This window comes from Oncorhynchus clarkii, chromosome 27, assembly GCF_045791955.1.
Source record: "Oncorhynchus clarkii lewisi isolate Uvic-CL-2024 chromosome 27, UVic_Ocla_1.0, whole genome shotgun sequence".
NCBI lineage: Eukaryota > Metazoa > Chordata > Actinopteri > Salmoniformes > Salmonidae > Oncorhynchus > Oncorhynchus clarkii.
Window position 1 is genome coordinate 11,314,626 of NC_092173.1, and position 22,792 is coordinate 11,337,417.

The 22,792-nt window shown below is 41.9% G+C and overlaps 1 protein-coding gene and 1 pseudogene across 1 annotated transcript; both read left to right on the plus strand.

Moving 5' to 3' along the window:
• Positions 1-12,777: 12,777 nt before the first annotated feature.
• Positions 12,778-15,530, plus strand: LOC139386145 (apolipoprotein A-I-1). Its single transcript, XM_071131596.1, has 4 exons — positions 12,778-12,979; positions 13,804-13,855; positions 14,038-14,182; positions 14,581-15,530. Exons 2-4 carry the CDS (start codon positions 13,813-13,815, stop codon positions 15,179-15,181), a joined length of 789 nt encoding a protein of 262 aa, XP_070987697.1. The 5' UTR covers positions 12,778-12,979; positions 13,804-13,812; the 3' UTR covers positions 15,182-15,530.
• A 2,110-nt stretch (positions 15,531-17,640) lies between these two features.
• On the plus strand, positions 17,641-22,729 carry LOC139385409 (T-box transcription factor TBX1-B-like; annotated as a pseudogene).
• The last annotated feature ends 63 nt before the right edge of the window (positions 22,730-22,792 follow it).

Sequence of the window (22,792 nt, forward strand, 5' to 3'; positions counted from 1 at the left end):
CCCATGTCCGTTGGTCATGTGAGTGCCTATGCGTTGGTGCAGCTGTTATGCTGCGTGCCATATATATTGTGTATTACGGGTATCGTCCCGTGTCGTTTAACAAGGTTTACCCTCGCTCTTTTGTTTGGGTACAGCCCAGTGTTTTTGTATATGTATTTGTTTTGGGTGTATTTGAAAACCCATATTGTGTATTCCTGCGCCTGTCTCCATATCCTTTATACCAGCGTGACATTGTATGTCAAGGCAGCCGAGAATTTAGGCATGAATGCCAATCAGATTTTCAGAACTATTATGATTGTGTAGCTGTCTTTGAACATGTCCTCCAGGAACTTGAACGTGAGATGTTATCTACACAGTAGCCTAATCTACACAGTAATTCAATTCTTGGCTTTGCAGTCCTCTGTTGCTATGAGAAATAGATAAAGATCTTGAAATAGCCTAGATCACTCTGATGGAATGAAAGCCTCACACCCAGTTGGCATGACTGGTTCAGTTTGTGTGGTAGATGTTTATTTGTTTAATGCCTGTAAAAAAAAAAAAAGTGCGTTAATGTTAACCCTCCACGGGTATTTTCAGCATATCCCTGATCTAGTATCGGTCAAATCTGAAGGTCAATGACTGATGGTCAATGTCACGGTTGTGTAAGATCTGTGGCAAAGTTTGCCAAATTGTTTCCAAAATGGAGAGATGGCATCCACACTCTTAGAAAAAAAGCTTCCCAATGGGTTCTGTAGCTTTCCCCATAGTAGAACCATTTTGGGTTCCATGTAGAACTCTCTGTAAAAAAAACAAAGGGTTCTACATGGAACCCAAAAGGGTTCTTCAAAGGATTCTCCTGGTTCTAGATAGCAAAAAAAAAAATGGAACAGTATATGAATTTTGCATTGCTGTATTTTGGCCCCTGAATTGGACACGGCTTTATCTTTATTTTCTGTACTAAGTATTGTGTAGGTGGTTTGGTCGAGGTCCTAGGTGAATGCCCCCTAATTCCCGGCAGTGATAGGCACTAGTACACAAACACGGGCCTTGGAAATGTAATAACAACATCTACACAGCTAAATAAACAGCATCTCTGGCGTATACATTTGAGTTCTTGTATCTCGAGTACTCAGACTTCAAGAAATGGAAAAAATCAGATTGATTTAAAAAAGTAATGCGTAGATTAAAATCAAATGTGTGGGTCACGTGCCAAATACAACAGACTTTACAGCTTACTTACGAGCCCATTCCCAACAATGCAGAGTTAAAAAAGTAAGACAATTATTTGCACAAAAAAAAAGGAAATAGTAACACAAAATTAAAATAAGGAAGCTATATACAAAGGAGTACCGGTACTGAGTCAATGTGCAGGGGTATGAGGTAGTTCAGGTCATTGAGGGAATACAGTATGTACATGTAGATATGGGTAAAAGTGATTAGGCAATCAGGGTAGCAGCAGCAGCTTATGTGAAGAGTGTGAAAGTGTCTCGATGTCTGAGTATGTGTCTGGCATAAATACGCATGTGTGTGTTGCGTGTGTATGTTGGAGTGTCAGTGTGGGTTGAGTCTAGTGATTGTGCATAGAACCAGTGCAAGAGTGTTGTTAAGAAAGGTTTAAAAAAAATAGCAAGAAGGACGATTTTGTGTTGCTTAACGGCATCTGAAGGAGATAATAGTTGGACCCACTGATTCGCAAACATAAATTCCACACAAAGAAGATATCAGTTGAGGATGCAGAGAACTCCACTGTGAGTCGTTGGAACCGAGGTTGCTCTGGTCGTGTCCTTATTTACATTATTTACACTTCACAGATATGTGTTACCAAATGCTGGCCTGGTTCAGTCTTCCTACAGTGGCTTGTGAAAGTATTCACCCCCCTTGGCATTTTTCCTATTTTGTTGCCTTACAACCTGGAATTAAAATTGATTTTTGGGCGATTTGTATCATTTGATTTACACGACATGCCTACCACTTTTTAAAAAATTGCGAAACAAATAAGAAATAAGACAAAACAAAAGCATGCAGAACTATTCACCCCCCCACCCAAAGTCAATACTTTGTAGAGCCACCTTTTACAGCTACAAGTCTTTGGGGAATGTCTCTATCAGCTTGGCACATCACATTTTGCAAAAGGCAAAACTGCTCGAGCTCCTTCAAATTGGATTGTTTCCTCTGGTGTCCTGCGATCTTTAAGTCATACCACAGATTCTCAATTGGATTGAAGTCTGGGCTTTGACTAGGCCATTCCAATACATTTATATGTATCCCCTTAAAACACTCAAGTGTTGCTTTAGCAGTATGCTTAGGATCATTGTCCTGCTGGAAGGTGAACCTCTGTCCCAGTCTCAAATCTCTGGAAGACAAACAGTTTCCCTCAAGAATTTCCCTGTAATTAGCGCCATCCATCATTCCTTCAATTCTGACCAGTTTCCCAGTCCCTGTCGATGAAAAACATCCACACAGCATGATGCTGCCACCTCCATGCTTCACTGTGGAGGTCGTATTCTTGGGGTGATGAGAGGTGCTGGGTTTGCGCCAGACATAGCGTTTTCCTTGATGGCCAAAAAGCTCAATTTTAATCTCATCTGACCAGAGTACTTTCTTCCATATTTTGGAGGAGTCTCCCACATGCCTTTTGGCGAACACCAAAAGTGTTCTTGCCACTCTTCTGTAAAGCCCAGCTCTGTGGAGTGTACGGCTGAAAGTGGTCCTGTGGACAGATACTCCACTCTCCATCGGGGAGCTTTGCAGCGCCTTCAAGGTTATTTTTGGTCTCTTTGTTGCCTCTCTGATAAATGCCCTCCTTGCCTGGTCTTTGAGTTTTGGTGGGCGGCCCTATCTTGGCAGGTTTTTTGTGGTGCCATATTCTTTCCATTTTTTAATAATGGATTTAATGGTGCTCCGTGAGATGTTCAAAGTTTCTGATATTTTTCTATAACCCAACCCTGATTTGTACTTCTCAAGAACTTTGTCCCTAACCTGTTTGGATAGCTCCTTGGTTCTTCATGGTGCCGCTTCCTTGGTGGTGCCCCTTTCTTAGCGGTGTTGCAGACTCTGAGGCCTTTCAGAACAGGTATACTGAGGTATACAGAACAGTATATACTGAGATCATGTGACACTTAGATTGCACACATGTGGACTTCATTTAGCTAATTATGTGACTTCTAAAGGTAATTGGTAGCACCAGATCTTATTTAGGAGCTTCGTAGCAAAGGGGGTGAATACATATGCAATCACCACTTTTCTGGTTTACATTTTTTTTACATTTTTTAAACAAGTCATTTTTTCATTTCACTTCCCCAATTTGGACTATTTTGTGTATGTCTGTTACATGAAATCCAAATAAAAATCTATTTAAATTACAGGTTGTAATGGAACAAAATAGGAAAAATACCAAGGGGATCAATACTTTTGCAAGGCACTGTATGTGACCGTATCTCATCCTAAAGTCTCCTTATCGCCAACACCCATCTGGGCAAAAACTGGTTGAATCAACGTTATTTCCACGTCATTTCAACCCCAAAATTCAATGTGATGACGTTAAATCAAAGTGGAAAACTTACGTATGGGAATTTTGTATTTTTTTTCACCCAACTTTTAACCCAAATTCAATGACATGGTGACCTTTTTTGTTTATTTCACGTTGACAACTCAACCAAATGTAAATCAAAACTAGATGTTGAACTGACTTCTGTTCCCAGTGGGGATCCTACCATTCAAGAGGTTATTCAAGTGCAGGGTGAATACAACTTCTGTTGCTTTGCTTCTGTTATCTCTACATGTTGATAAACTTATAGGGAAAAGGGGAATTCAAATCTCTTCTGAAGTCGAAGACGTCACCTGGTCTCCAACAGATGCGTGGTTGCAATGCTACTTGTCACAGTGGAGATCAATCAGTAAAAAGTGAGGGAGGGGGTCACCATTCAGCCATATGTTCGGTTTTAGTGGGAAAACCTTCCCTGCTGGTTCTGAGCAATGCTCAATCACAGGGACAGCTGGATGGAGCAGATCAAACAACTTGACCTTCGAACTCAGGCCAACATCTGATGAAGTGGTGATTGGCTAACTAAATATTTATAGCTTATGGCAATTTTACCCCATGTGCTGTAGTACGACAGTGGAAATACCCCTGACAGTGTTACCCTGTCATTTGTCACTGTGCTTATAGTTGCTCTTACAGATGTCCCTTCTAATAGAATGTAATAATTATATTCTACTATCTTGTTCTAAGCCTGCTATCATAAATTACCTAGCTGAATAATTGTGGCAGTAAATGCAGAGGTTCTTAGATAAAGTCGTTATGGCCCTGTAATCTCGACGGCAACCTCTGTCAGGATAAATGTGGTGCAATGATAGCAGTTTCAAAGGTTGTTAAGATAACGCTCATTCAATGAACATCCATGCCTTGTTTATCTGGCCCGCACAGCTTATACAGAGTAGAATGTTTGCTATGATAGTCTACCATCAATGCCAATAAAAGGTTGGTCCTCATGCTCAGCTAAAGCCAGTTTGGTGCCCTGGAATAGTGAACTGACTGTGGGCTTCTGCAGACCACTAGTACAAGTTCAAAGTTGATTTGTCGTACGCACAGGATACACATACTGTAGTATGCACACAGTCCAATGAAACGCTTACTTGCAGGTTCCCGCTCGATAATGCGACAACAATAAGAAATAGTAAAAAATCGGAATAAAAAACTCTAAACTAAATGAGCTCGGTAGAAATACAGGAGCAAACAAAGTAATAATTCACGCAAAAATAGACATTAAAAATGTCAAGTCGAGTGGGAAGATGTTCACCCTACCCACCGTCTCCATCTTACATCTAATACAAAGCCAGTTTAGTTTGCATTGTTGTCCATAGGCATATGAAGCAGCATAAGATCTGTGTTACGTGAATGGATTTAAAAAAAGAGGTGTGATGGGTTAGTCTTATAAAGCTAAATGTATAAAAAAACATACATCACTGATATATGACCATGCAATACTTGTTGTACTTCTGACTGAGTGATGATGAAAGGAATGCCTCGGCTATTCGTAGTTATTGCAAGAGATTCTAAAGGTTTAGGTTTGTATAGGCTGAGATTCTAGGGGTTAGGTTTGTATAAGCTGAGATTTTTAATTTTTTACATTTATTTTACCAGGCAAGTCAGTTAAGAACAAATTCTTATTTTCAATGACGGCCTAGGAACAGTGCCTGTTCAGAACGACAGCTGACCTTGTCAGTTATTAACGCTCTAACCACTAGGCTAGATTCTAAAGGGGTTAGGTTTGTATAGGCTGAGATTCTAGATTATTAGGTTTGTATAGGCTGAGATTCTAGGGGTTAGGTTTGTATAGGCTGAAGTTATGAACGGTTAGGTTTGTATAGGCTGAGATTCTAAACGGTTAGGTTTGTATAGGCTGAGTTAGGTTTGTATAGGCTGAGGTTATAAACGGTTAGGTTTGTATAGGCTGAGGTTATAAAAGTTATGAGGTTATAAACGGTTAGGTTTGTATAGGCTGAGATTCTAAACGGTTAGGTTTGTATAGGCTGAGGTTATAAACGGTTAGGTTTGTATAGGCTGAGGTTATAAACGGTTAGGTTTGTATAGGCTGAGGTTATAAACGGTTAGGTTTGTATAGGCTGAGGTTATAAACTAAACGGTTAGGTTTGTATAGGCTGAGGTTATAAACGGTTAGGTATCTCACTGATCATCCCTAAAGCCAACACCTCATTTGGCCGCCTTTCGTTCCAGTTCTCTGCTGCCTGTGACTGGAACGAATTGCAAAAATCGCTGAAGTTGGAGACTTTTATCTCCCTCACCAACTTCAAACATCTGCTATCTGAGCAGCTAACCGATCGCTGCAGCTGTACATAGTCTATCGGTAAATAGCCCACCCATTTTTACCTACCTCATCCCCATACTGTTTTTATTTATTTACTTTTCTGCTGTTTTGCACACCAATATCTCTACCTGTACATGACCATCTGATCATTTATCACTCCAGTGTTAATCTGCAAAATTGTAAATATTCGCCTACCTCCTCATGACTTTTGCACACAATGTTTGCACACAATGTATATAGACTCTCCTTTTTTCTACTGTGTTATTGACTTGTTACTTGTTTACTCCATGTGTAACTCTGTGTTGTCTGTTCACACTGCTATGCTTTATCTTGGCCAGGTCGCAGTTGCAAATGAGAACTTGTTCTCAACTAGCCTACCTGGTTAAATAAAGGTGAAATAAAATAAAATAAAAAAATGGGCTGAGGTTATAAACGGTTAGGTTTGTATAGGCTACTAAGGATCCCACTGGGCACAGAAGTCAGTTCAATGTCTATTTTTATATACATTTAGTTATGTTGTCAGCTAATTTGAATTCAATGTGAAATCAACAAAAAATGTCACCATGACATTTGATTTAGGTTAAACATTGGGTGAAAAAAATATGAAATTCCCTTACATTGATGACTACAAATCCAACCAGTTTCCCACATTGAATCAATGTCATCAAATAGATTTTTGGGGTTGAAATTATATGCAAACAACGTTCATTCAACCAGTTTTTGGGCAGTGGAAAGATTTTGATACTAATATTGTTATTTCCTATTTTATTTCATCTCATATCAGGTAACAAATGGTAAAACAGTCCAAGGCCAGTTTCCTAGGTGGAGTCATGCAGGCTGGGTCAGGTGACAAGACAGGAGACAGGCCCCATCAGCCGCCCTGTCTTCAACCGCTCATAAAGCTCAATGGGGTTTCAGTGACCAACAGGGGGGGTGATCCAGGAAGAATAGATTCAACGAGGGAGAGGTGGGGGTAAAAGAGGACACGGGAATGAGTGTGAAAATAAGCATAAGAAAAGAAGAAGTGCGAACAGGAAATAGGGCATCTGAATAGGCTGAGAAAGAATAGATGTTCAGTAGAATAACCATACAGAGGTTGGAAAGGAAACACATTCAAATATACCACAGGAGCTGTGTGATACAGATCGTGATATGAGCCATTACATGCAGAAGAAAGTCATCTCACTGATTTTGTGGGGCACAATGGGTGCTGAGAGCCACCATTGTCAAAGGAGGTGTAATTCCATGCAACTCAACAATTACAATGTGTTGAAGTTATGGCTGTCAGAGTTAATCAAATAACACTAGTTCATTTTAATGCAAAACTATTTTTATTTATTGGGATTAATCCTATTGTCTGAAAGCGTTCAAAATGCACTGAAAATATCCAAAGTACATCTATAACAATCAGAACAGGGTGATGTCAAAACAAGATGACATTGAGGTTAAAGAAATGATACGTTTGTCAATGTACCTAATTTTTATAACCGTTACTTTGGACAAAACCAAGGCGTCAATATTCTTGTAGTGCTTTTTGTATTAAAAAAATCATAAATTAAAGTTCAATTTGAGCAAATTCCGAATTTGCGATTAATCATGATGAATCACAGCAAATCCAGCGATTAACTCAATAAATGTTTTCTAATAATTTGACAGCCCTGGTTGAAATACATTGCATGTTGCACGAGAAGCTGTGCTGTAGTCGCCATCTCTCTATCAAGTTCTAAATTGTTTTGAAGGAAATAGTGGGATGAAATCCCACTGGGCACAGACGTCAGTTCAACGTCTAGTTTTGATTGACATTTGGATGAGTTGTCAACTAACGTGTATTGAATGTGAAATCAACAGAACAATTGTCATTGGATTTAGGTTAAATGTTGGGTGAAATAAGGCAGAAATGCCCTTATGTTGATGACTTTTGGCAAATCTAATCAGTTTTCCACATTGATTCAACCTGTTTTTTTCCCCAGTGGTATTTTATTATAAATTATACTTAATTCCTAAGTAGGAACGCTGAACTATTTTACAGTTATTGCACACATGTCCAATGACTGCTCTGGACCTTCCCAGATAGCAGCCACCTATTGGAACTGTAATGTTAGCTATCCAATGTAACCCTCAGCTGTGTCATTATAATATACAGTTGCTGACTGCTCTAGTCTAGACAAAGTGCATTCCAGCACATTTATCCTGTTTTACATACTTGACCATTCTGAGAAAAGATATGGATGAAATGTATTTTCCTCAGCACACTGATTTGGCATTCAACAAATGACTATCAGTCTTGGTGTATTCATCTGAGAAGTACATACAGAGCATTCGGAAGTATTCAGAGCCCTTTACTTTTTCCACGTTACAGCCTTATTCTAAAATTGATTAAATTGTTTTTTTCCCTCATCAATTATACACAATAGCCCATAATGACAAATCAAAAAACAGATGTGGAAATGTTTGCACATATATCGAAAAGAAAAAACGGAAATATCACATTTACATAAGTATTCAGACTCTTTACTGATTATTTTGTTGAAGCACCTTTGGCAGCGATTACAGCTTCGAGTCTTCTTGGGTATGATGCTACAAGCTTGGCACATCTGTATTCGGGGAGTTTCTCCCATTCTTCTCTGCAGATCCTCTCAAGCTCTGTCAGGTTGGATGTGGAGCGTCGCTGCACAGCTATTTTCAGGTCTCTCCAGAGATGTTCGATCGGGTTCAAGTCCAGGCTCTGGTTGAGCCACTCAAGGACATTCAGAGACTTGTCCCGAAGCCACTCCTGTGTTGTCTTGGCTGTGTGCTTAGGGTCATTGTCCTGTTGAAAAGTGAACCTTCGCCCCAGTCTGAGGTCCTGAGCTCTCTGGAGCTGGTTTTCATTAAGGATCTCTCTGTACTTTGTTCCGTTCGTCTGTCCCTCAATCCCGACTAGTCTCCCAGTCCTTGCCGCTGAAAAACATCCCCACAGCATGATGCTGTCACCACCATGCTTCACAGTAGGGATGGTGCCAGGTTTCTTCCAGACGGGACGCTTGGCATTCAGGCCAAAGAGTTCAATCTTTGTTTCATCAGACCAGAGAATCTTGTTTCTCATGGTCTGAGAGTCCTTTAGGGGCCTTTTGACAAACTCCAAGCGGACTGTTGTGCCTTTTACTGAGGAATGGCTTCCGTCTGACCACCATAAAGGCCTGATTGGTGGAGTGCTGCAGAGATGGGAGAACATTCCAGAAAGACAACCATCTCCACAGAGGAACTCTTGAGCTCTGTCAGAGTGACCATCGGGTTCATGGTCACCTCTCTGATCAAGACCCTTCTCCCCAGATTGCTCAGTTTGGCCGGGCGGTCAGCTCTAGGAAGAATCTTGGTGGTTCCAAATTTCTTCTATTTAAGTATGATGGAGACCACTGTGTTCTTGGGGAACTTCAATGTTGTAGACATTTTTTGGTACCCTTCCCCAGATCTGTGCCTCGACACAATCCTGTCTTGGAGCTCTACAGACAATTCCTTCGTCCTCATGGCTTGGTTTTTGCTCTGACATGCATTGTCAACTGTGGGACTGTAACGGCTTTCCTGTGGTGAAGTAGAGGCGGACCAAAACGCAACGTGGTTATATTGATTCATGTTTAATAACAAAAAGGATAAACACGAACACTACAAAACAATAAATGTGGAAAACCAAAAACAGCCCTATCTGGTGCAAAACACAGAGACAGGAACAATCACCCACAAACACACAGTGAAACCCAGGCTACCTAAGTATGATTCTCAATCAGAGACAACTAATGACACCTGCCTCTGATTGAGAACCATACTAGGCCGAAACATAGAAATACCCAAAACATAGAAAATCAAACATAGACTGCCCACCCAACTCACGCCCTGACCATACTAAATAAATACAATACAAAGGAAATAAAGGTCAGAACGTGACAGGGACCTGATATAGACAGGTGTGATATAGACAGCCTTTCCAAACCATGTCCAATCAATTAAATTTACCACAGGTGGACTCCAATCAAGTTGTAGAAACATCTCAAGGATGATCAATGGAAACAGGATGTACCTGAGCTTAATTTCAAGTCTCATAGCAAAGTGTCTGAATACTTATGTAAATAAGATATTTCTGTTTTACATTTTTTATAAATTAGCAACGAAAAAAAAATGTTTTCACTTTGTCATTATGGGGTATTGTGTGTAGATTGATTAGTTTTTTTATTTTATTTAATACATTTTAGAATTAGGCTGTAATGTAACAAAATGTGGAAAAAATCTAGGGGTCTGAATACTTTCTGAATGCACTTTATACAACGCCAGTCAAATTGTTTTAGAATTTATATTCTTCATGAACTGTTTTCATACCACAGAACGCTCAAATTTCAGCTAGAACTCAAGCCCAGGGGTCTGCATGGTTGTCCCACTAATAAATGAACAAGTTCTATGGAGCTCACCAATTCAGTGTGGAAAACTAGAAGTTCAAATCAATTTAAAAATGTTTAATTTTATTTAACTAAGCAAGTCAGTTAAGAACAAATTTTTATTTACAATGACGGCCTACCCCAGATGACAGTGAGCCAATTGTGTGTCCCCTATGGTACTCCCAATCACTCCCGGTTGTGAACCAGGGTCTGTAGTGACACCTCTAGCACTGAGATGCAGTGCCTTAGACAGCAGCACCACTTTAGAGACCCATTTTTTTTATTACCTTTATTTAACTTGGCAAGCCAGTTAAGAACAAACTCTTATTTACAATGACAGCCTAGGAACAGTGGGTTAACTGCCTTGTTCAGGGGCAGAAGGACAGATTTTTACCTTGCCAGCTAGAGGATTCGATTCAGCAACCTTTCGGTTATAGGCACAACACTCTAACCACTAGGCTACCTGTGACCAAGTGTATCGGTTACATTCGCAGGCTATCTGTGACCAAGTGTAGACTTTACAGTGAAATGCTTACTTATGAGCCCATTCCCAACAATGCAGAGTTAATAAAGTAAGACAAATGTTTGCTGAGAAAAAAGGAAATAGTAACACAATAAAAACAATAACGAGGCCATATACAAGTTTGCGTACAATATATCAATGGATATCTGATGACACACAAACACTACGATGACACACTCAATCCTCTATCCGCAAAGAAATTCCAATTCCTCCGATTGACATGAAGCCATAGTGACAAAGTCCGTCGATGACGGAACAAGTCACAGCTCAACACTGAACCTTTAACCTATTAATCACCATGGAACATGCAGTCTCTCTCTCTCTCTCTCTCTCTCTCGCTCTCTCTCTCTCTCTCTCTCTCTCTCTCTCTCTCTCTTTCGCTCTCGCTCCCTCTCGCTCTCTCTCTCTCTCTCTCTCTCTCTCTCTCTCTCTCTCTTTCTCAGTCTCTCTTTCTCGCTCTCTCTCTCACACACACACACACACACACACACACACACACACACACACACACACACACACACACACACACACACACACACACACACACACACACACAACTGGCAATACTTTTAATGGAGTGATATAGAAACACTGTGTTCCAATGGAACTTACAACATACTCTATGACACTGGGGTTTATGGCCCTGGACCTGATGCCCTCTCTGTGTGTCTTATCAGTGATCTCGATCAAGACAGCAAACGCTGTCCAACCCCCACACAGGCTCCAACGCAACAGTCAACACACAAGAGAAGGAGTCAGAATGGATAGCAGAATGTCATTGGGTTGATTGCATTCAACTAACTCTCTTCTCTTTGACAAGGTTGCCAAAGTTCTACCAGATTTAAATAACTGGTACCTTAAAAAAAAATGAAGAAAGCGATACATGTACACTCTGACGTACTGTAGGCCTCCACAAATCAAACCATGGAGGCAACCAATAGTGATAATGCAGTATTTTAAACCTTTCAGTATTTAAAACTAGACAACTCTCACTTATCTCTTTAAAATCTTATTATATATTAGTATGTTTATTTTTGCTTTATTTCAGTGTTGAATCAGGGACAAATCTCATGTGTCCCTCATTTGGTCCCTTATTTCCGTTTGGTAACCCTAACCCCTCCAATAATGTATAATCCATTCTATCTTTAGTGAACAATGCAGTGAACAAATGAACAAGATAGCTTGAGGCTAATTAAGTTTAGTTAAAAAAACAGCACACATAGAACTTGAAAAAGCCATACATGCACATGAATAAAATCATGGAGGACAACACACAATAAAGTCTGGGACTTATTTCCATTGTGCTCCTCTTGAGACATGCAGGGTGTATTGGGAGTCCCACAGGGCGGCACATGGTTTGGCCGGGGTAGGCCGTTATTGCAAATAAGAATTTGTTCTTAACTGGCTTGCCTAAAATACAAATGGAAGACAAGATGGCTAGACAAGTTCCAACGCGGTCGAACACGGTATGACACAAAGAAGAAGAACATCTATCTCATCATTGCAGTTACATCGTAGGGTACAGATGTTCCTCCTTGAATGGTGAATGTTCTTTGGTAGCATCAAGATGCTAACGCATCCTCAGGGTGCTCCTGTCACCTCTCTCTCCCATGCTGTCTGGCCCGTCTCCCTGGCTCCTGCTCAGTATGTCTGGCCCTTTCATGTCTCACAGTAATGCCACAAGAGATAGCAGCTCAGGTCGACCAGCAAGACCAGGCAAGAATGGCCATTGTCCTGGAGGCCAAATGTCCCAAGCAATCATGGAGCACATGGTGGTTGTTGTGCGTGTGAAAGTTTTACCATCACACATGGTGATTGAGTTGAATGTGGCATTGGGAGCACAGCCAGAGTGGAGATTGTAATTACTCACCTAAAAATTAAACCATATCCCAATTAGAATAGATAGCCATTTAGAAAGACACAAGAACATTTGATTATCCAAGATAATGCACACACAGACAAGTGTGTGTGCGTACGAGTGTGTGTGTGTGTGTGTGTGTGTGCGCGCGTACACTAGCGTGGGAGTGTTTGTCCACAGCATTTCACTTTGCTGACTCCCCTTGAATGCACTCAGCAGGTGACCATTGTACCCGGCTCCTCCCTGTGAGACGGTGTGGGGGTGAGGTCCACCTCCACGGAGGCACACAACCTCTCACACCTCTCCCCCCTCCTGCTCCAGCCCTATAAAAAAACAGAGCTGGCTCTCCTGTTCCCCAGTCTCATAACGACCAATCACCCACCAGGTAAGAGAACAGACTGGGAGAGCTAAGGGCTGGGGCTAGAGGCCAAAGACTTGGTCTGCATACGCAGAGGACTGAGGAACTAGGAGAGGGAAATGCAGACTCGAATTTTTCAGGAAACTTTTTTTGTCTGTTATTTGGAACGCTTATTACCACTTTGATATGAACTGTTACAAATACATTGGGCAGCAGTTATCGCTTTAGCAACACTTCTTTCAGACAGTTTACTATAATTTACTAGAGAAATGGAAGGGAACAATGGAGAAATAATGCTATTAAATGTCCTAGAAAAAAATATGTCGCTAATTCTCTTCCTATGCCAATAGTTTTCTGGAATTACTCTCAACTGTTTAAGTGTAACCTCTGTCCGGGCCACAGTGATCCAGTGATGTGTCTGTCTTAGTGCAGGGATTGGGGATTAGGTGGTAGGAGTTGAGGGTTAATCTCTTTGTAGGAACAGTATAACTCTATCCAGCTCTGTGTAATCTGACCAGATTAGAGGTCCTTTTAATAGGCTGACATATGGCATGGGGTGAACTGATTGAGGGCAGCCTGGAGTTGCGTGTCTTTGTGGGTTTGCTCCTTGTGATTCTCCAAATAACTGGAGAATGACTTTGAATTATTGGCTTGTTTGGTTTTGGTGACATTTAAAGTTTAATTTAGAGTGTTTTGCAATTAGTCATTTGTTGCACTGTTCAAATATTGTTAGCTCTAAATGTATTTTTAACCATTCAATCTTGACTTTCCATGGTTCACTGTTTCAATTGCGAATATTGGAATTCTTGTCGGGCTCATTGCTCACCATCCGTTCTCTTCTTTCCTCTCAGACCTCCATCATGAAATTCCTGGCTCTCGCACTAACCATCCTGCTGGCCGCAGGTTAGTATCCCAGCCTTGTCATAGTGCCGCCGAATTGATCATGTAGTAATGACATTTTAATGCATCGTGTGTGTGTGTGTGTAACATGCTCTGGTATATTGAACAATTCAAAATGAAATCTTACTCAATTATTTTAACCACTGTTTCCCAACCAATGTCTGACCCTCTCTCTCCTCTCCCAGGTACCCAGGCTTTTCCTATGCAGGCTGATGCTCCCTCTCAGCTGGAGCATGTGAAGGCAGCCTTGAGCATGTACATAGCTCAGGTGAAGTTGACCGCACAGAGGTCCATTGACCTTCTGGATGACACAGAGTACAAAGAGTACAAGTAAGGACATGTTTCATTTAGTCTTCTCTATCTTCTCGTTCCCTCTTCACTCACTCACTCACTCACTCACTCACTCACTCACTCACTCACTCACTCACTCACTCCATTCAAATTTAAAAGGTTCAATTCAATGGTGCCCAACCTCCACAGATAACTAAACCAATATCTCTCTCCCACCCCCTCTCTCTCTCTCCCTCCCTCTCCCTCTCTATCCCTCCCTCTCCCTCTCTATATCTCTCTCTCTCTCTCCCTCCCTCTCCCTCTCCCTCTTCTCTATCTCCCTTTCGCTCTCTCTCTCTCTCTCTCTCTCTCTTTCTCTCTCTCTCACTCTCTCTCTCTCTCTCTCTCTCTCTCCCTCTCTCCCTCTCTCTCTCTCCTCTTCTTGGTGTTCCTCTCAGGATGCAGCTGACCCAGAGCCTTGACAACCTCCAGCAGTATGCTGATGCCACCTCCCAGTCCCTGGCCCCCTACAGCGAAGCCTTCGGCACCCAGTTGACTGACGCCACCGCCGCTGTGCGCGCTGAGGTCATGAAGGACGTGGAGGAGCTGCGCTCCCAGCTGGAGCCCAAGCGCGCCGAACTCAAGGAAGTCCTGGACAAGCACATAGATGAGTACCGCAAGAAGCTGGAGCCCCTGATCAAGGAGCACATCGAACTGCGCCGCACCGAGATGGAGGCCTTCAGGGCCAAGATGGAGCCCGTTGTGGAGGAGTTGCGCGCCAAGGTGGCCATCAACGTGGAGGAGACCAAGACCAAGCTCATGCCCATTGTGGAGATTGTCCGTGCCAAGCTGACCGAGCGTCTGGAGGAGCTGAGGACCCTGGCCGCCCCCTACGCTGAGGAGTACAAGGAGCAGATGATCAAGGCTGTTGGAGAGGTGCGTGAGAAGGTGTCTCCCCTGTCTGAGGACTTCAAGGGCCAGGTGGGCCCCGCAGCCGAACAGGCCAAGCAAAAGCTCCTGGCTTTCTACGAGACCATCAGCCAGGCCATGAAGGCATAAACACGCTCTCAGCCGGACCCTCCCTCCCTTCCCGTCTCACTCACACTGACTCACACACCATACGTACCACGCCAATGCCAAACTGATGCATTTCTGCAGCGGCATGGCAGGACTCTTGCTCTCTCTAACGCACCACCATATGCGCTCAAGCACACGCAAGCGCAGACACTAACGCACTATTGCATACATTCAGTTTTGAGTTGTGTTCAGGGCCTGTGTGCACAATCCTGGGCCTGCATAATGTTGACTGTACTATGAACATCAAGTGTGAATATTCTAGTGTTGCTGCTTGTTCAAGATAGCTGTGTGCTCCAAAACAGCTCAATAAACATCATACTGTTTCATACTATTTCATTCTCTGAGTTTGACTTCTTTGGATTGTATATTGTTTAGAACAAGCTTTTACATGTGGCTCTCACAACTAACATGCGCTCTGTGACAAAATAACCATGTTGGGTTTATGTATGAACGTCTCGTATCACACACTTCTGTGTTCTAAAACGATATGCGTTCTATGATTTTTCTATTTTCTATGATCGCAACATGATCAATATGAAGTGATGCAACTATTGCATGTAATGAAATGAACGAACGTCTCTTACACGGATATCACGTCACTGTAACAGTATTGGTTTAAAAGAACGGTTCATCTGAAAGTTTGATTTTTTTTAACGAATGGACTTTTCTAATCATTTTCTCTGAAAACCAGCGACCATTCATGGAGATCATGGGAGTTCATGTGAGTCGTGGTGTTAATAGCCATAGAGGGTTGATGAATGGGTTAATAAGGAGGAGGTGTCAGTGTGTTGGCAGGCTGTGACCCGTAGAGTTTCATTAGAGACGGTGTTAGATGGATGGGGTGCTACTCAGCACCTCTCAGGCTGAGCCCCATCATCACCCTCCCATCACAGAGTACACACACACACACACACACACACACACACACACACACACACACACACACACACACACACACACACTGGAGCATTGGGAGGGGGTATGACTGTGGAGGGAAAAAAAATACTTCTTGAGTTTACACTTGACTTCTACGGTTGACTATCAGTCATGCCATCTAAACATAAGTTGGTTCTTTATAGAGTAGACTTCTTCCACCAAACCAACTTCTGTCCCCTCGCATGTAACAATCCTTGATAATAAGCAAGAGGGTAGGAATGGGCCTTCAACGGCTGAGTTGGTAGAGTATGGTGCTTCTAACATCAGGATTGTGGGTGCTGTTATCTGCACCGACAGTATTATCAAATAATATCTGCTGCTATCTACTGCTAAGTTGTAATAGTTTGATAATAAACCTACGTGAATTCTACTATAAACTTTTATTTGCTGCTATCTACTGCTCAGTTGTAATAGTTTTGATATTAAACCTGTACTAACTGGACTATAAACTTGTATCCACTGCTATTTGGTTTTTGGTTTGTTTTTAAATGTGTTTTGCAACGTTTTCGTGGTTTGTCTTAACTGTTCTTTTTGTTGTTGTTAATGACTGAGTTCGCTTCCCCAGGCCACCCATAGGAAAAATATATACGCGCATGACTGTAGGTTGCTTTGGATAAAAGCATCTTTATAAGAATTTATAAGAATTCCTCCCAGACCAGACACGGTGAAGCTCTTTTGGTGACCATCTCAAGGCAACTTTAGATTAGAGTTGAAGATAGCAATTAGCATGGTGTTGAAGAGATTTTTTTTTTGAATCAATAGCAGCAGTGGCTCTCTGTCGGATGTCTGTCCTCACTCAATAACGGAGGACAACTAGTGTAATTAATGACCCACTTCTAAAAAGTGAAGTGCATCTCAATGAAAATAACACTTTGTGCATCCTATCATGGTATAAAACTGTAAAGAATTGTCTGAAAGCCGTAGTGAATGTTTTCATTCCTCCTCTGTCACATATCATGTGCATGTATCTATGTATATGTGCAGAGTGTGTGTTTTATCCCTCTCAGTGTGTGTGCGTGTGTGTGTCCTTGTGTGTGCGAGTATGTTAATATTGCATGTCAGTGGGCTTTATTACAGTGTAATGGATGAGGTGGGATCGAGGGTCCCTTGAGTGTCCCAGCCTGTATAAAGCCTGCTTGGTGTTCCAGTCCTCTGTGTCCCAGACCCAGTCAGTGGTACCCTCAACCACACAGACACTCTGCTTCTCCAAGGACAGCTAACGGTCTGAGACTAAAGCAGGGGATTTGATGTGGTCACAGTTCTGCTCTAAACTGGACATCAGACTGGTCAGTGAACAGTGGAACAGAAGACCAATTGATGGAAATTGAAAGTGGAGAAATCTGAAGCGTTTCCCCACCACTGGAGATTCTGACTGCAACACAAACAGTATGGATGGTACTGGAGCTTCTGACTGTAACACAAACAGTATGGATGGTACTGGAGCTTCTGACTGTAACACAAACAGTATGGATGGTACTGGAGCTTCTGACTGTAACACAAACAGTATGGATGGTACTGGAGCTTTACTGCGTTAGTTTGAATTCATTGGTTCCTACCTGACTTTCCTTGGGAAATCCTGTTTTTCATGTGTTTTTTCCTCCTCTCCTCTCCAGTTCCCCAGCTGTCTCACAGGTGTGCCCTCACGCTGCCCTGCTGTGCAGAAGCTGGTGGGGCCACCTGTGCCAAAGCCCCCCAGGTCACGGGGGTCACAGTTCAGCTGGAGATGCACACGCTGTGGCAGCAGTTTGACCAGCTGGGCACAGAGATGATCGTCACCAAGGCTGGGAGGTAGGAACATGCTAACACAAATGGACACACACACACACACACACGTAAACACACACACATAAACACACACACTCACTGTGGTTGAACTAATCACATATCACTGTGTTGCTGCTGAGTCATGCATGGTCCTTGTAGGAGGATGTTCCCTACCTTCCAGGTGAGTATCTCAGGGATGGACCCTGCAGCGGAGTATGTGCTGCTCATGGACTTCATCCCTGTGGATGACAAGAGATACAGGTGAGTTTTCTCCATAGACTTACATAGAATGTGATTTATAGGCTCTGTGGTTTTACCCACACTCTGCTAGCATAAGAGACATACACTAGATCTACACATAATAGTGTTTGTGTGGAATCATCATATGGTATATTGTGGTTATGGTGTACAGTACATACCCTGGCAGCCTCTTCTTGATTGTACCACATAATATGTACCAGATAATGCACAAAATCTTAATCAGCGCCAATGGAGAATGTATTGAGTAGAACTTTCAGCCTGATGTAACAGAACTTTCATTAGTGGAGTGACACAACTTGCAACCAATGAATATTGTATCTTTGCTCTACTGTATGTAGATATGCGTTCCACAGCTCCTCGTGGCTGGTGGCAGGCCGGGCCGACGTGGCGGCCCCGGGGAGGATGCACTTCCACCCTGACTCCCCCGCCAGAGGCTCCCAGTGGATGAAACAGATGGTGTCCTTCGACGCACTCAAACTGACCAACAACCTGCTGGATGACAATGGACATGTAAGACAAGCACACACACATACACACACACACACACACACACCGACCAGTCCAGACGCAGACACACACACACACCGACCAGTCCAGACACACACATCTTTACAATCAGTACTTCCTCGTGTTCTTTATACATTCTTTGTATTTCTGAGTCTTTGTGCCTGTGTGTGGATGTAATGTGCATTGTGATTGTTTGTCAAACACCCAGATGATCTTGAACTCCATGCATCGTTACCAGCCTCGATTCCATGTGGTGTATGTGGACCCACGGCGGGATAGCCAGCTTCATGCCCACCGCAACTTCTGCACCTTCTCCTTCCCGGAAACATGCTTCATAGCCGTCACTGCCTACCAGAACCACAGGGTAATGTAATGACTATATTATAACTGTCACTACATATGATGTTGCAGAGACAAAATAGTCCAGTCTTGTATGAATTATGTCTATTGGAGATTCACCCTACATGCTGACTTGAAATTGATGACAGATAATGTTCTCTCTCTCTCTCTCTCTCTCTCTCTCTCTCTCTCTCTCTCTCTCTCTCTTTACCTAGGAAAGGGCAACAAATACCCCATATTAATATATGTAGCCTTAGAAATAAAGTTAAAATGTGAAATGCTTGATAGAGTATGTGATGTAAACAGAGAGGTCTACTTTCATGGGGACCTGAATATTGACAGATTTTCATCAAGGGGAAGATTCTCACTGTAACCAGTGCCTGTAATCTGGTTCAGGTTATTAATCAATTTACCAGGTTGTTTACAAACACAACAGGAACTATATCATCCACATTTTTACTAACACTGTAGAACTTTGTTCTAAAGCTGGATCCGTGCCCATTGGATAAAGTTCCAAAAGTTGGGCCTAAAATATTGTGTAAGAGATCCCACAAACGATTTAGCTGACTCTTATGTGGATGATGTTAAAAATATTTGTTGGTCTGATGTGATAAATAAGGGGCATCCAGACGCTGCACTTGATGAATTTATGAAATTGCTCCTTACAATTATTGATAAACGTCCACTTGTTAAGAAGCTGTTAGAGCTGTTAAGGCTTCATGGATTGACGAGGAATTTAAAAACTGTATGGTTGAAATAAATGGGGCAAAAGGAGTGGCTAATAAGTCTGGCTGACTTACTGCAAATTGAGAAATGATATGACTAAAGTTAACAAAAAGAAGAAGAAACAGTATTATGAAGCCAAGATCAATGATATAAAGATGATCACATTACTTTAAATGAAATTATGGGCAGAAAGACAAATTCAACTCCATCTTTCATCGAATCAGATGCCTTATTCATCACAAAACCATTTGATGTTGCCAATTACTTTACTGATTACTTAATTGGTGAAGTGGGCAACCTTAGGCAGGAAATGCCAACAACAAACAGTGAGACAATTGTATTCATGCATAAAAAAATGAATAATGAAAGAAAAGCATTATACGTTTGTATTTGGTAAAGTTTGTGTGGGAGAGGTGGGGAAATGATTGTTATCGATCAATAATGTCCAACCTCCTATCTGTCATATCTTTAATCTGAGCCTAGCGGAAAGTGTTTGTCCTCAGGCCTGGAGGGATGCCAAAGTCATTCCGCTACCAAAGAATGGACCTTCACTGTTTCTAACAGCCAACCTATCAGCTTGCTGCCAGCTCTTAGCAAACTGTAGGAAAAAACTGTGTTTGACCAAATACAATGCTTTTCTCTGTAAACAAATTAACAACAGACTTTCAGCATATCGTGGATTCAGAGCTATCTAACCAGAACACAGTGGGTTTTCTTTAATGGAAGCTTCTCTAATGTTAAACAGTGTTGTAAAATGTAAAATGACCTAACACTGGCATTAAACAAAGCCTGTATGATGATTTCTCCTGTACGTGTCAGCAACCCCAGCTAGAGAAATCACTGCAACCCTAAACAAAGAGTTACAGTCAGTTTTAGAATGGGTGGCCAGTAATAAACTGGTCCTGAACATCTCTAAAACTAAGAGCATTCTATTTGGTACATGTATATCATTCCCTGTTCTAAACCTCAGCTGAATCTGAATGGCATGGCTGTTTAGCAAGTTGAGTAGGCTAAATTACTTAGTGTTTGTTACCTTAGATTGATTCAATGGTTGTAAAGATGGGGAGTGTCTGTCCGTGATAAAGAGATGCTCAGCTTTTTGGAGACCACACTCCTGCAGACTCTAGTTTAATCTTATCTTGATTATTGTCCAGTCATATGGTCAAGTGTCGCAAAGAAGGATCTTGTTAAGCTGCAGCTGGCCTTGAACAGAGCGGCAAGTTTTGCTCTTCATTGTAATCAGAGGGCTAATATCAATACTATTGCATGATAGTCTCTCTTGGCTAAGAGTTGAGGAAAGACTGACTGCATCACTTCTTCTTTTTATAAGAAATAATGTATTGGAAATTCCAAACTGTTTTCATAGTCAACTTATATACAGCACCGACACACAAAATTACACCACCAGACATGCCACCAGGGGTCTTTTCACTGTCCCCAGGTCCAGAACAATTTCAAGGAAACGTACAGTATTATAAAGAGCCATGATTGCATGGAACTCCCTCCCATCTCATGTAGCGCAAGTGAACAGCAAACCTGGTTTCAAAACGCGAATAAAGCAACACCTCGCGGCAAAACGACTGCCTCCCATGTGACCTACTTTTTGTGTGTATGTGCTGAAATGTATGTGTAACTGATAAACACACACACACTACATGTTAATGTTTTTAAATGTATGTACATTTTAAAGTCTTTTGTCTATAATGTCTTTTTCATTATGTGTCAGACCCCAATGAGACTAGCTGTCGCCATTGACGAGGGATCCTGTTCAAATCCAAAATCTCTCTCTCTCTCTCAGATCACCCAGTTGAAGATAGCCAGTAACCCGTTTGCCAAGGGCTTCCGAACTACTGATCCTGACGCCTGGTAAAATAAATAAACATGTTCTTTGTTCGTTAGTGTCTAAAATGTCAGAATGATTTTGGTGATACGTTGAACACAAAAGTCAAAGAACAACAACCACATTCAGACATTGAGGACTGATTGTTGGATTCAGGGGGTTTCCCTCCTACAGTTAATATCAAATCTAGATTGTTCCACGAAAACGCTCAACTAAATAATAACTGCACCATTGTACATCCTTATCGCTCTCTCCCTTATCACCTGATATTCAGGTTAAGGATCAATCGCAATATGATACCTGAACTTTGACTCTGGCCTCTACATATGACAACACAGCAGACACTCAATTAGGCTTGATAAAGTAAGCCATTGGTTACTAAAGCCAAGCGTACCATGATCGGATAAAAGGTGACTAATGGTGGTAATCTGTTTTGAACCTGTTGCAATTCTGCCTAACACTCCTTTGATTGTAATGTGACTGTGTGTTGTTGTGTGTTCAGGGTGGGCAGTGCCAGGCCCCTGCGTCACTCTCTGCCCACCTGGCAGCCACAGGAGGGCAGCCACGAGCCTGACAGTATGTCGGGAGAGCAGCGAGCACAGAACCTAAAGAGTCTATCAAGTGAGCGACTGAGACCCAGGAATGAAATACTGAGTTTTTTTAAGGCAATATGCAGCCCTTAATACGTCACTGTCACTCCACAATGTGAACTAATCTTGGTCAGAGAAATTATATTTTACATAGGTGCTCTTGGTTTCCTCCTCTGTAGGATTAGAGGATTAAAACATTGCCTCTCTATCAACAGCGCATCGTGAACTAGGCCACCACTGCAGGGAAGACATCAACTGTACCAGTGAGAGAAAGGATGTGGAGAATAATATTTTTCCACCTTTGACTTTCATCCCCCTTCCCACTCTCTGGGAATGTCCAGGCATTTCAGAGAGACTGAACCTGGGATGAGAGGAGGGAATGTCTTACATAGTTCCATTGCTAAAGATCTTCCTACAGTAGCCCGCATTCTCCTTCAATATGTGAATATCTCTCTTCATTATTTCTCAAAGGAACCAAGTGAAAATGTTCTATTATGAGCTCAATCATTTAGCCTATTTTCTTTGATTGTTTCATCTTGGGCTGGTGATTTTAGATATGACTTTTTACACAAAGCACACAAGGCAATATAGGGGAATTAATTGTTTAAAGTGGAAAATATTGTTATTCAA

Coding starts and splice junctions, on each gene's coding strand:
- LOC139386145 (XM_071131596.1), top strand. CDS start 13,813: ATGAAATTCCTGGCTCTCGCACTAACCATCCTGCTGGCCGCAG. Junction 13,856..14,037: donor AACCATCCTGCTGGCCGCAG/GTTAGTATCCCA, acceptor CTCCTCTCCCAG/GTACCCAGGCTTTTCCTATG. Junction 14,183..14,580: donor ACAGAGTACAAAGAGTACAA/GTAAGGACATGT, acceptor TGTTCCTCTCAG/GATGCAGCTGACCCAGAGCC.